The 15,418-nt window shown below is 44.0% G+C and overlaps 1 protein-coding gene across 4 annotated transcripts in view; it reads left to right on the forward strand.

Moving 5' to 3' along the window:
- The window catches only part of LOC139259954 (SPATS2-like protein), a 398,117-nt gene that overhangs the window by 351,941 nt on the left and 30,758 nt on the right, over positions 1-15,418 (forward strand). For all 4 annotated transcript variants that reach the window (XM_070875947.1, XM_070875949.1, XM_070875948.1 and 1 more), the window contains one exon: positions 9,826-9,935. In XM_070875947.1, the coding sequence (XP_070732048.1) occupies positions 9,826-9,935 (110 nt within the window). The remainder of the gene's footprint in view (positions 1-9,825; positions 9,936-15,418) is intronic.

Here is a 15,418-nt window from a genome sequence, read left to right on the forward strand (position 1 = left end):
ATGTGGGAAACGCAGCAGCCAATTTGCGCACAACTAGTTCCCAATTATAATGTAATTCATTTAAAATAGATTAAGTTGCACATGAAAATATTTATATATAATTGATATATGGTATTTGATTTAATTTATACATAGCGTATATTTTTTTATTAAATTTGCATATGGAATGGGCTCAAAGGCACACAAGCTCAGGGAGGATGAGTACCACCTCTTAATAAATTCCACTTTAGCTATTGCTGCTTACCAGAGGGATCAGCACCTTTGGAGAGCTGCGGATTGCTTAAACCCTGACAAGGTGCTGAGTGCAGCATAGCTGACATACAACACACCATCCTCGGGATCTCCATTAGTTCAGGGATAGGCAATCCATGAGCACTTTGGAGTGGCTCAGCACTAACCAGTTGGCAATGGTGTCAATAGTCACCTTGGAAGTAATCAGTGTGGCACTAATTACTCTGTTACTATCAACAGTGTTGGCTCCAAAACCTTCACAGGTAACAACATGCTGAATCAGTTTTGAAATCCTCAGCACTTTACTAAAGTAGAAGCCTACTGATGAAGTTTTACCAACTGTTTTGTTTTGTTATGGTAAGTCTTCCTTGTTTTTCTCCCCATTCTCTGGTCTCATTAGACCTTACACAGATGTGACCAAGCGGGCAGTCCAAATACCTACTCTTAAACTATGCATAAACTAGTGCTCGGAGCCAGCAGCTAAGAAATGCATGAGATTGACCCAGAACTGTCTCGCTAATTCTTTCCTCAATCCCTGTGGGCAATATCTGGCCTCCACTTCCCACTTCCACAAATGAAATGACTGAAACTCGGGATGCTGCGATACTGCGCATGAGGGTGACAGTGCTTCATTCTAACATTTTTAATAAGTTATTTTGATTTTACAAATGATTTTGATTACAGTGTACACTGTCATTAAATATTAACTTGTTTACTGTACTAAAATAATTATCACTGTCATGTGAGGATTTTAAAGATCTCTTTTCCTGTTTAGTTTGCTTTCGGGTTCTTGATTTATTATTGCTTTAAGCCCTCCTGCATGCTGTATTTCCGTCTTTACAATATGATTCATTATTGCAGCTTCACAGAATTGTATTTTTCTCATGTTATTTAATTTATAAAATGGCATGCAGATGTAAAATTGTGTTTATTGTGCAAAGCAGCTGCGATATGACCTGCTTGCAGTAAGGCCAGTTCATTATTTGCTCAATAAGCAGCATGTACAAGCTTAAGCAGGGAACCTGCACTGTTCACAGGTAAAATCTGCAAGATAGTGGTCACTATTCCATGAGGAAACTATTGCAAGTAAATAATACGTTGATAAAATGCTTAAATATTCTTGTTACTTACAGACATCCATTGCGATAGCTTCATCACTAAAACAGATTATCTGTTCATTATCACACTGCTGTTTGAGGAACTTGCTTGGGAACAAATTGGCTGCCGCGTTTCCGACATTATACCCAAGACTACACTTAAAAAAGTACTTCATTGGCTGTAAAGTGCTTTGGGACATCTGGTGGTTGTGAAAGGTGCTATATAAATGCAAGTCTTTCTTTCCTTTCTTTAAACATTCACTGTGATAACTCACTGCTTCGAAAAGTCTTATGACCTCCCAGACCTCCTATTCCTCTCCCTCCCTCCTACTCTTTCTCAACTTCTCTCACTCCCTCGTCCTCCTACCTTCGGGCCTCACAAAGGCAGCTTAGGTCTTACTGCCCTTACTGCCTCCCCCTGCCCCCCACCTACCCATCACCACCTGAAGTGCTGACTGCCTGTGGATCTCCGTGTCCTCCCTCTGTCCTCGCATTGCCTTCGGCCCAATTTCCACCACTTCCTGTCGACTTGCTGGCCATTTTAGAGAGTGTACAGTGTAAATTCGTCAGGATCGTGCCGCGGATGGGAAACTACAGTTATGAGGAGAGATTTGGGACTATTTACATTGCAATAAAGATTTTTTAAATTATGAAGAATTTTGATAGAATGATTAGGAAAAGATTATGGCATAGAAATTCGACATTGCTAAAAACCTGCCAGTGCCACCGTGGGCCGGTGCTAATGGCCGCCAAAACTGATGGTGCTGGCAGGATCGGTAAATTGGCGCTGGTAACTAATAAACATTAGCCCAGCGCTAAACTTACTGTAGAAAGCTGTTTTGGTGGCATTCGTCCTGGCAGGAGACCCCAACTGCCAGCAGTGTCACCCCCATCACCTGGCTTCAGTGCTCAAAGAAGCTTCATGATTTCAGACCAATGGTCAAGGTCAGTGAATGCATCTTCAAAAGCCATCTCCTACCAACTGCAACACTAGCCTTACACACTGCTCAATGTACGACTCTTCCCCCCCCCCCCTCAAATCACTCACCTCTCAACAATCTGTACCAAACACGAGGCACACCTCCCATTCCTAGCTTCATCTCGCCCCCTTGGAGGAGACAGTGCTGTCCATTCTTGGCGGGGGCATGGTTGAGTCCTTGGCCAGCCATGCCATCCCCTCACCACAACTCCACCCTTGTGCCTTCCTCATTTCACACACCCAAGAAATGCAGTCTGTCCAGCCAGTGGGTCAACAAGAAGAGGGAGAGGAGAGTGAAGAAGAAAAAACACTATCACTCAATTTCACACTCCCAGCCACCACCTCCTCAAGGTAGACCTGTAAGGCCATTTGCATTGTCCACCACTGAAAGTCAGCAGCCTTCCACCAGCCATGCTGCAGTCCCTTTCTGTCAGTCTGCTGCATGCTCACTTTTCAGAGCGAGCTTTGGACCTAGCGCTAAACTCAGAGAGTCGGTGATAAGAGAGCCATCAATTTAAAATTGGCACTGAGATTAGGAGAAATTCTTTTATGTAGTGAAAGTAAGAACTTGTATTTATATAGTGCCTTTCATGACCTCAGGACATATAAAAGCACTTCACAGTCAATGAAATAGTTTTGAACTGTCATCACTGCTGTAATTGTTAGAGCATCGAATGCTTTGCCACAGGGAATGGTCGAGGCATCTTTTAAGAGAAGAGTAGATAAACATTTGAAGCAGAGGAAGATTCTGGGTTATGGGGAGGCAGCAGGTCAGCAGGAATGGTTTTGCAGTGCTGTAGCATAGAACCGGCACAGATATAATGGGCCAAATTGTCTCCTTCTATGGATCTACAGAACAGAGATTGGCTACATGAAATAGAGAACATATAGAATATCTGTAACGAGTACCAAACACACAAGACCATAGCTGTGGAAAGTACAGAACGTGTCCATATCAAATATAGAAGACGCATGTGTGAAATAAAATCTAGGAATGCATGGCAGGTTGGTAAGCGACAGAAGAGTGAGAGACAGGTTCAACTGAACACAAAGAACATGCCTGAATTGTCCTGGCACCTGTTATAATCTCTCCTTGTAATAAACAATTACCCTGTTCATAACTGAGGCCGTCTTATAATCACTTAAGGGGCTCAACTCCAGATGAGAAAGACCATTTTGCCATGGTCATGAGTGTGTGATAATGAGATGTAATGGCATATGCCACTTGGCTGTAATTCTTGCATTTTTTAAAGCTGTGGTAGAGATTTGGCAATGTAGTCTTCTTAGGATTATGTATAAGAGGTTTGGACAATTATTCTTGAAATTATCATTATAATCTTTTTTCATTTCCCTCTCAGTACTACACTGTTTTACAGATTGTTAGGAACATATCACAGTCTCAATCTTCTACAAGGATTTCCTTTTAGGCAGGCAAATGTGAGACTTACTGTGGAGACAGATGTTGGCTGATAACCAAATAACATTTCACCATGCTCTACTAAATGAATTCAACTTCAAAGTACGCCAGGAAAGTAAGACCAGACGACTTAAATGGAAATGAGTGAATGGTACATTAGGAACAAATAATAGGAAAACAATCCTGACTCAGAGAGATGGATGTTTGCAATCGTCCAACAACAAAGGCAATAAAGGCAAAACAATGAGTTATTCAAAATACAATTAGATGTCATGATGGAGAATTGAAGAACTGGATTGGTGGGAGGGGAGATCATCTTCAGTGGGGTCCACTGGCTTCTTCTCAACTTGTTACTTTTCTTACATTCTCATACTAACCCAGCGACCCTGCATTGAATGATTCGCAGATGCAGTTGCTGATGTGTCCCAGCTGGAGTAGTTTGAGTACTAATTCACTGACATATGTGGTCCCTATAAACATTTCAATGCTTTCTGCAATACAGACATTTCTGCCACATCACAGAGGGGTGCATATTATAAAATGGTGTCAACTGGGAGTCAGACCTAAAATGAGTTGCAAAAACAAAGGCGTCTTAAGAACAAAGCTTGGTGTTTGTATTCTTCTGAACATGCACGCAGATGCTGTTACATTTGTTTAATATTTTAACAAAATTATTTCAATCTCCCTTTCTCTATTAATCAATATTTTTTAAACCGTCAAGGGATTTTTGGCATTGATAGTTCTGTGGAAAAATTGAACAAACCCCAATTGTGTTGTGGATTGCACAAACAAATTCCATGTAGTTCTTAAAATTTAATTTGGTGGGTAAGATTTAGTGTTCTAAATATTTAGTCAAATAACAAAATATATTGACCAAGCAGGTAGAGTTCAAAGTTTTACGAAGTGGTTCTTGAAAAAGGCTCTATATCATCGAAAAAGTTACGTCTGCTATTGACAAATGGAGTTTGGTTTCCACAGCTGTTCATGGGATCTTGCTGGAGATCCTGTCGACAGAAGTGAGCCCTGTACAAGCTCCTCTTGCTATCTAACTTCTTTAGGTATGATTTTGTTACAGACCAACAGAAATTCCTTGTTATGAGTGCGTATCGAAGCATCTATTTACCGTAATTTGAGCCAAATTTTGCTGTAGCAAGACATCTAACTGCATCTAACAACGCTGGTCAATGGCTTTTTAACCCAGCCACTGCATCAGTATATGACTTCCGGGTTTCCCAACCAATTAGGTTGAGCGGGCGTGATGACGACCCACATGAATCGATCTCAACTCCAGCGTTCGAAGGAATACTGCAAAGATGACAGTTGATGGATGTAGTTGCAGAATGTAGTGAACAAGTTCAAAGTCTACGCCTCATTTCAGTGACGCCTCCCTGGATGTGCTGCTGGGGCTGTAAGGGGAGAGGAAGCCCGCTAGTGAAACCAAGAAGGTGTGGTTGGAGTTTGTCCATGAGAAAGAAATAAAGAAGACTCACATTTATATAGCGCCTTTCACAATCACCGAACCTCTCAAAGCCAATTAAGATTTTTTGGAGTGTAGTCACAGTTGTAATGTGGGAAAGGCAGCAGCCAATGTGCGCACAGCAAGGTCCCACAAATAGCAATGCAATAAGGATTAGATAATCTGTTTTTGTTATGTTGATTGAGGGATAAATATTGGCTTGGACACTGGAGATAAGTCCCCTGTTCTTCTTCGAAACGTCCACCTGAGAGAGTTCCAAAAAAGTCATCCGAAAGACTGTGGCGTCTCTGGCAGTGCAGCACTCCCTCAGTATTGCACTGGAGTGTCAGCCTAGATTCTATGTGCTCAAGTCCCTGGAATGGGACTTGAACAGACAAACTTCTGACTCAGAAGAGCGTGGTGCCACGCTCCTGGATTCAGTGCCAAGACCAGTTTAATGACCGAAGCAGGGCAGGAAAGATGAGGACAGTGCCGCATTCACCTACACCCTGATGTGTGTATGACGCTTACGTCCTCACTGTGCCTTCTCAAGCCTAATCCTACACATCACTCGATATACCAATACACCCATTCCTCTCTGTCTACGCACTTCCTCACATCCCCATCTGTCAATCCATTGGCACTCATCCTCATCTTTATGTAATGTCATGCCTCTCCCTCATAGTCACTCTCAACAAATGCTCTCCTTCCATCGGGTGGACACATGCCATTACTCTCACTCATGGGTCTCTTTCCCTCCTTACAGAAGAGAGCAGATGATACCAGGGTGAGGCAGAGAACCGGAGGTGTCCCTCCAGTCACCGCCACACTCACAGCTGCAGAGGAGGAGGCGCTGGAGATCAGCAGAGTCTCAGCATGCCTGGCCGTTGGAGATGGGGGTCTTCCCAGCTACCTGGTGATAGAACTAAATATCACAAAGCCACATGCCATACAACATTCACTCATGTTGACTTGATTTCAGCAATGAGTGAAATATGATCATGTGCATAATGATCACTGAAAACATTCTACCCTTGACAGTTCTAATTCATGTCTTTAATCTCTCAGAGGTCCTTCAAGCATCTACACGAGGTGGCGCAGGAGGATGTGGACAACCCTTCAGATGAGGTCACTCACTCTGAGGGTGCACCGTCACAGGACTCATGCAGACCATGCACCAGCTCAGATACTCACATTTCGTGGAAGTAGTTGGGTTTTCACGTAGTGACTCATACATCACAAGTGAGAAACAGCAGATAATGAAGACAGGGACAGCAGTGCAGAGTCCTCGTCAGAGGCCACAGGACTCTCCAAGCTCTGCTCAGCTGGACGCAGATGCTGAACCTTGGGGGCCATTGACGAACAGGATACTTCTGGAGCAGCAGCAAAGTATGTCCGATGCACTGGCAGGCTTTCCAGCCGCACTGTGCTCACTTGCAGAGAGATTGGAGGAGTCCATCTCAAATATGAGTGGCATGATGTCACAGACCTTTGCAATGGTGTCTTCGTCCATGGAAAGAGTGGCCACCTGCATGGAGCATCAAATGCGCCAATCACACAAATGGCCACCTGCAAGTTGCACCTCTCTGCTCATCCCTCTCTCCTGTGGAGTGGCAGGTCTATGAGGAACAGCCTCTTGCTGCTCCTGTTAATGCTGGTGCCGTTCCTGCTGCTGTTGATGCTGCTGGTCATCTTTGTCCTCATCGAAGGTCCAAAGTAAATCATCATCATCATTATAGGCAGTCCCTCGGAATCGAGGAAGACTTGCTTCCACTCTTAAAATTAGTCCTTAGGTGGCTGAACAGTCCAATACGAGAGCCACAGTCCCTGTCACAGGTGGAACAGATAGTCGTTGAGGGTAAGGGAGGGTGGGACAGATTTGCCGCACGCTCTTTCCGCTTCCTGCGCTTGATTTCTGCATGCTCTCAGTGATGAGACTCGAGGTGCTCAGCGCCCTCCCGAATGCACTTCCTCCACTTAGGGTGGTCTTTGGCCAGGGACTCCCAGGTGTCGGTGGGGATGTTGCACTTCATCAGGGAGGCTTTGAGGGTGTCCTTGTTTCCTCTGCTCACCTTTGGCTTGTTTACCATGAAGGAGTTCTGAGTAGGGTGTTTGCTTTGGGAGTCTCGTGTCTGGCATGCGGACAATGTGGCCTGCCCAGCGGAGCTGATCAAGTGTGGTCAGTGTTTCAATGCTGGGGATCTTGGCCTGGTCGAGGACATTAATGTTAGTGCGTCTGTCCTCCCAGTGGATTTGTAGGATCTTGCGAAGACATCGTCATAGCATAAGTCATAACATAAGTGGCATGCATGCTGACCTGATAGATCACAGCTCCAAAGTGGAGATCATTCGTACAAACCACCAAAGTTATGAGAATCACCTCTAAAGCTGTGCAAGTGACTTCTAAAGTTTGAAAGTAACCTCTCAGCACAAGTGCTGTGAACAAAGCCTTTCATATTATTAGCCAAGGAAGCATCTTTGAGGTTACAGTACTTACTAGAATCTTTGTCTGTCATGTCTTCAGTTCCTTCATTTGCCGCTGTGTTCTCGCCTTGCTTTTACTGGCGAGTTCCAGAAAGCCCAAGAAACCTGTGCACCCACAGTTAAATCTCAAAATGCATGTTAATATTGCTGACAAAGAGCTATTAACATATTGAAATTGGCAATCTTCCTCTCCTTCCCAAGCAGTCTAACTCGCTGCAGTTAAATGTGGAAGTTGGCGGGTTGGAGCCAGCTTCCCGATGTGCTGTCAATTTCCACGCTTTTAACCCCCCATCCACTTCCAAAGCCACCGCTCCCAAACCCACCATTCCCAAACTCACACACTCCTGCAAATAAAAATTCACCCGAAGGCATCTAGGACCTCAGTGATAATTTGGTATTAGGCAGTCCCTAGTATCGAGGATGACCCACTTCCACACCAAAAGGAAATGAGTTCACAGGTGTTTCAATGAGGGACCTGACATTCTAGGTCCCAAACTGCATATTGAAAGGTGGAAGATGCCTGTGCGTGGATTCTTTTAACGTAGGGTGGCCGTTGCACACCAGCCACCACACAAGCTTGACAGAGCTAGGTCTTGATCCAGTGGCAAGGGTTAACCAAGACGACTGGAGACCAAGCTCTGCTGCACGGACCTAGTGCGCACACATGCTCCTACAATCCATAGATCGCAGTGTGGGCTGGCCCGTGCTGCCCCCGGGCCCTCGCCTCTTCTGGGCCCCAATCACAACGCTCCTGGGCCCCGATCTCTCACCACTCCTCCACCCCAATCAAAAATGGAGCAGTCAGTAACAGGACATCAATTAGTCTCCTCTTACCTTGGAGACATCAAATATCGACACACTGTTATTTGAAATATCAAAATCTTAAACTCCAGCCTAGTTGAAGTGTTATTAACATCAGCAGAAACAAACACCAACTAACAGAATTAACTCAATTCAGTAGGGATGTGAATAACAGCAGCAATAACAGAAGAATCCAACCCTTGCAGTCACTTGTGAACTCGCTGGTGTCTCAGCAGGTTGGGTGAACCGAATGAATCCTTTCCCACACTCAGAACAGGTGAACAGTCTCTCCCCAGTGTAAACTCGCTGGTGTGTCAGCAAGCTGGATGAGTGAGTGAATCGCTTACCACACTCAGAGGAGGTGAATGGTCTCTCCCTGGTGTGGACCCGTTGGTGCTTTAGAAGTGTGGATGATCGAGTGAATCTTTTCCCATCTCAGTGAACAGGGCAACCAACAAGGTACCCCCTTCACCAATCAGAATGAAGGATTTGGAAATAAACACAGGAAGGACTGAGGAGGAGGGTGAATTAAAGGGATTGAATTCAATGTCAAATCAGTTACAGAAAGAGAAACAAAGAAAAGGATAGGAAGTTTGGATTAAAAATAAAGACATGCATTTATATAACGCCTTTCACGACTTCAAGACGTCTCAAGGTGCTTTACAGCCAATTAAATACTTTTGAAGTCTCATCATTGTTGTCATGTAGGAAACAAGAGAGAGAGAGAGAGAAAAAAAAAGAGCCAGAAGGGAAAAATAAGAAAAAACATTTTAATTTAAAATTTGACATTTTCAAAATCTTCCCGAAAAATTCAAAACCTGAAGAAATGAGACTCCAGTTTAATTTTCAGTGTCAGACAGGTTGATTGGCAGTAATGAACAATTATCACATTGTTAAAAGGGTACTTATTATTAGCCCTAAATATCTGCAGTGGGTTTAATTTGTATCTATCATGCAAATATAGTAACCTCGTCACATTCAATGTGTGTCAGTGGTGAGGCAGACACTGAAATGCCATTTTCACAAAGTTAACAGCGGAGCGATGTAACTCAGACAGAAACTTTTGGATATTGAAGTTGCTGTACTATTTATTCATAAATAAATTTTGACCACAAATTCAGGCCCAATGATTTCAGAATGATTATCTAAAATGATTAAGGTTGGTCTGAAAAGAGTTCGCTGTCATCTTAGATTGGTGTTGCTGTTAAGACATCCACTAATTTTGGTCTGCTGTTAAGAGATAGGCAAAACAGAGTGAACTGCTGATTGATTGTGTCTGAAACACGTCCCACAGGCTATATACTGCTCAAAATTCAACAGGATTTGTTCAATCATGTTATTTTTCTGTTCCGTTTCTCAGTGGAGATCCTGGATGCAAGACAGAGGAGAGCTGAGGAACTGAAGAGATTGACAGATATGGCCATCCAGATGTCAGAATCCCAGCTTGCTGAACTTAGAGCAGAGATTAAGGTCAGTGACAGAAAGGGGTCTCACAGAGATGGGCAACAAACACATGCCTTGCTGAAGTGCAGTTAAATACATCATTCTGACAAGGGAGAACTTAATTCTGCTCAATGGATTTATCCCTCATCCTTGCTGAATGCTTTGATGTCATTGCTCTCTTATACATCTGTTTGTGTAACTCCTAGCACAAATCACTGCTGTTATCATCGCAGGATCCAGTTCACTGGATCCTGCAATCCAGGGTACTGAAGTTGTATGTTCAGCCATGAACTCATTGAATGGCGGTGCAGGCTAGAAGGGCCGAATGGCCTACTCCTGCACCTATTTTCTATGTTTCTATGTTTCACTCACAAAAATCATCCAAAATCCTGCAAGTTTGTTAGTGGCCAGAACCTTCTTTAGACTTTTCGAACAAGCTGCCACATGGTGTACGTCCATACTTGTCAACATCGATGACCCAAATTTTGGAGCAGTGGGGGAGGTGGGTGGGAGATTGACAGATCAGGATACGCTGTTGGTGGAGGTGGGTGGGTGGGGGAACTGAAAAGGTAACATTTGGGGGATGACACTGGGCAGGATAATAACCAATCTATCTGGCTATCTGGGATGCATGGGGTTAGACACAACAGATTGTGATGAAACTGATTGGCTGAGCGCTGAAGAACTAGTAAATTTTTTCATGTTGCAGAAAGTTTTTTTTAAACTGTCTTAAAAATTTGAAGCACACAATTCTGAAATCAGTACACATCTCAATGAGATTAGGATTTGGGGCGCAGGAATATGAAATCAGAACATACCTGAAAAGTTATATATGGTGCTGTCTCTAGTGTCTCAAAATGGTACTGATTGTACAGCAGAATACAAAATGGCCTGGAAATTGCAGTCGGATAAATACATACTGATCTGCTGCCTCCGGAGCTTCGGACCCTTGCGGTCCTGGGCCTACAGGCTTGAGGCCCACGTATCCCAAGCTTCTCTGGGATCATTTGGGCTAGGCCAACCAATGACAAAAGAGGATTCCTATGATGCTTATGAGGATTCCATTTATGTACGGAATCCCCATAAGCATAATAGAAATCACCTAATAAATACAATTTCACACCACTGAAATAAAAATAAAAAAAATTACAGGTTCAAAATTAATTAAAATACCATTTGATTAAACATTTAAAATAAAAATCTAATTTTTTGAAAAATAAATTTAAATATTTTTAACCGGGACAAAATTCATCCAAACTAATTTTAAATGTAAGTGAATGTTTAAATCATTTAAAAAATATATTTTAACCTTTATTTAAACCCTTACATTGGCAAAAGAAGGCCCTACACCAGCTTTTACCAGGTGTAAGGTTTTGGTGGGTATTCACTGGGCACCAGTTGGGCAAATAGCCCAACCCAGCACCAGCGAAAGTCAATTTCCAGCGGATACGTACGATCTGGCAAGCAGAAACTTGACAGATCGCAAGTTCTGGGTTTTCACGCATGCACATCACATGCGGAAACCCAGAAATTACGGGACACTTATGACCATATACAGGGCAAATACAAGGCATCGTGGCAACACCCTCACTCCAAACACTGGTACCTGCTTGACTATGTCATCGTCTGAGCCAGGGATCACAAGGATGTGCGCATCACCCACGCTATGACAGGAGCTGACGACTGCTGGACGGACCACCGCCTAATCCGATCGATCATCGATAATAACATTGCTCCAAAGCAGAGGGGACAGCAGAAGCAGTTCCGCAAAAAAGTTAATGCCGGGGCACTTAGAGACCCAGCTAAGAGAGCCCTATACAGCCAGCGCCTCACAGCCAATATGGCGTGCCTTGATGACCCTGAGATGCTGAATCCCCATAGTGCTTGGTCTGCCCTCCTGTGAAGAGACACTTGGTCACTCAACCAGAAAACATCAGGACTGGTTTGATGAAAATAATCAGGAGATCGAAGAACTAATAGATCGCAAACGCAAAGCATTTCTGAGCCTCAAGCAACAGCCCAACTCGGGAGCTGCAAAACAATATTGCAGACGGCTCAAGACTCAGGTCTAACAAAAAACTTGAGACCAAAAGAACAGGTGGTGGATGGAGAAAGCACAGGAAATACAACAACTGGCCGACAGCCACGATATGCGAGGATTCCTCACTGCAGTCAAGGCCACCTATGGTCCAAACTCCCGAGGCCCATCCCACTCCTGGTCAAGAACGGGGAAACAGTCATCAAGGACACCGAGGCTGTCAGGGCCCAATGGAAGGAGCACTTTGAAGATCTTCTCAATCAAGACTCTGCCTTTGACTCGCGTGTTCTCGATTCCATCCCGCAGCATGCGACCCGCCACCAGCTCATTGAACCTCCAACATTGCACGTGGTAGGCAAAGCCATAAAACAGCTCAAGAATAACAAGGCTACGGGTGCGGATGGAATCCCTGCTGAGGCGCTAAAATATGGCGGAGAGGCGCTGTTGGCGCGGATACATGACCTCATCTCTCTCATATGGAGGGAGGAGAGCATGCCGGGAGATCTCAGAGATGCAGTGATTGTGACCATGTTTAAAAAGGGGGAAATGTCTGACTGCAGCAACTGCAGGGGAATCTCCCTGCTTTCAGCCATTGGAAAAGTTGTCGCTCGAGTTCTCCTCAACCATCTTCTCCCTGTGGCTGAGGAGCTCCTCCCGGAATCACAATGCGGATTTCGTCCCCTCCGGGGCACAACAGACATAGAAACATAGAAAATAGATGCAGGCGAAGGCCATTCGGCCCTTCGAGTCTGCACCGCCATTCAATGAGTTCATGGCTGAATATGCAACTTCAGGACCCCATTCCTGCTTTCTCGTCATACCCCTTGATCCCCCTAGTGGTAAGGACTACATCTAACTCCTTTTTGAATATATTTAGTGAATTGGCCTCAACAACTTTCTTGGTAGAGAATTCCACAGGTTCACCACTCTCTGGGTGAAGAAGTTTCTCCTCATCTCGGTCCTAAATGGCTTACCCCTGATCCTTAGACTGTGACCACTGGTTCTGGACTTCCCCAACATTGGGAACATTCTTCCTGCATCTAACCTGTCTAAACCCGTCAGAATTTTAAACGTTTCTATGGGATCCCCTCTCATTCTTCTGAACTCCAGTGAATACAAGCCCAGTTGATCCAGTCATAACATAAGAACATAAGAACAAAAGAATTAGGAACAGGAGTAGGCCATCTAGCCCCTCGAGCCTGCTCCGCCATTCAACAAGATCATGGCTGATCTGGCCATGGACTCAGCTCCACTTACCCGCCTGCTCCCCGTAACCCTTAATTCGCTTATTGGTTAAAAATCTATCTATCTATGACTTGAATACATTCAATGAGCTAGCCTCAACTGCTTCCTTGGGCAGAGAATTCCACAGATTCACAACCCTCTGAGAGAAGAAATTCCTTCTCAACTCGGTTTTAAATTGGCTCCCCCGTATTTTGAGTCTGTGCCCCCTAGTTCTAGTCTCCCCAACCAGTGGAAACAACCTCTCTGCCTCCATCTTGTCTATCCCTTTCATTATTTTAAATGTTTCTATAAGATCACCCCTCATCCTTCTGAACTCCAACGAGTAAAGACCCAGTCTACTCAATCTATCATCATAAGGTAACCCCCTCATCTCCGGAATCAGCCTCGTGAATCGTCTCTGTACCCCCTCCAAAGCTAGTATATCCTTTCTTAAGTAAGGTGACCAAAACTGCATGCAGTACTCCAGGTGCGGCCTCACCAATACCCTATACAGTTGCAGAAGGACCTCCCTGCTTTTGTACTCCATCTCTCTCGCAATGAAGGCCAACATTCCATTCGCCTTCCTGATTTCCTGCTGCACCTGCAAACTAACTTTTTGGGATTCATGCACAAGGACCCCCAGGTCCCTCTGCTCTGCAGCATGTTGTAATTTCTCCCCATTCAAATAATATTCCCTTTTACTGTTTTTTTTCCCAAGGTGGATGACCTCACACTTTCCGACATTGTATTCCATCTGCCAAACCTTAGCCCATTCGCTTAACCTATCTAAATCTCTTTGCAGCCTTCCTGTGTCCTCTACACAACCCGCCTTCCCCACTAATCTTTGTGTCATCTGCAAATTTTGTTACACTACACTCTGTCCCCTCTTCCAGGTCATCTATGTATATTGTAAACAGTTGTGGTCCCAGCACCAATCCCTGTGGCACACCACTAACCACCGATTTCCAACCCGAAAAGGATCCATTTATCCCGACTCTCTGCTTTCTCGCCAGCCAATTTTCTATCCATGCTAATACATTTCCTCTGACTCTGCGTACCTTTTTCTTCTGCAGCAATCTTTTGTGTGGCACCTTATCGAATGCCTTTTGAAAATCTAAATACACCACATCCATCGGTACACATCTATCCACCATGCTCGTTATATCCTCAAAGAATTCCAGTAAATTAGTTAAACATGATTTCCCCTTCATGAATCCATGCTGCGTCTGCTTGATTGCACTATTCCTATCTAGATGTCCCGCTATTTCTTCCTTCATGATAGTTTCAAGCATTTTCCCCACTACAGATGTTAAACTAACCGGCCTATAGTTACCTGCCTTTTATCTGCCCCCTTTTTTAAACAGAGGCGTTACATTAGCTGCTTTCCAAACCGCTGGTACCTCTCCAGAGTCCAGAGAATTTTTGTAGATTATAACGAATGCATCTGCTATAACTTCCGCCATCTCTTTTAATACCCTGGGATGCATTTCATCAGGACCAGGGGACTTGTCTACCTTGAGATCCATTAGCCTGTCCAGCACTACCCCACTAGTGATAGTGATTGTCTCAAGGTCCTCCCTTCCCACATTCCTGTGACCAGCAATTTTTGGCATGGTTTTTGTGTTTTCCACTGTGAAGACCGAAGCAAAATAATTGTTTAAGGTCTCAGCCATTTCCACATTTCCCATTATTAAATCCCCCTTCTCATCTTTTAAGGGACCAACATTTACTTTTGTCACTCTTTTACGTTTTATACATCTGTAAAAGCTTTTACTATCCGTTTTTATGTTTTGCGCAAGTTTACCTTCGTAATCTATCTTTCCTTTCTTTATTGCTTTCTTCGTCATTCTTTGCTGTCATTTACAATTTTCCCAATCTTCTATTTTCCCACTAACCTTGGCCACCTTATACGCATTGGTTTTTAATTTGATACTCTCCTTTATTTCCTTGGTTATCCACGGCTGGTTATCCCTTCTCTTACCACCCTTCTTTTTCACTGGAATATATTTTTGTTGAGCACTATGAAAGAGCTCCTTAAAAGTCCTCCACTGTTCCTTAATTGTGCCACCGTTTAGTCTGTGTTTCCAGTCTACTTTAGTCAACTCTGCCCTCATCCCACTGTAGTCCCCTTTGTTTAAGCATAGTACGTTCATTTGAGACACCACTTCCTCACCCTCAATCTGTATTACAAATTCAACCATACTGTGATCACTCATTCCGAGAGGATCTTTTACTCGGAGATCGTTTA

This window comes from Pristiophorus japonicus, chromosome 3 (genome assembly GCF_044704955.1).
Source record: "Pristiophorus japonicus isolate sPriJap1 chromosome 3, sPriJap1.hap1, whole genome shotgun sequence".
Taxonomy (NCBI): domain Eukaryota; kingdom Metazoa; phylum Chordata; class Chondrichthyes; family Pristiophoridae; genus Pristiophorus; species Pristiophorus japonicus.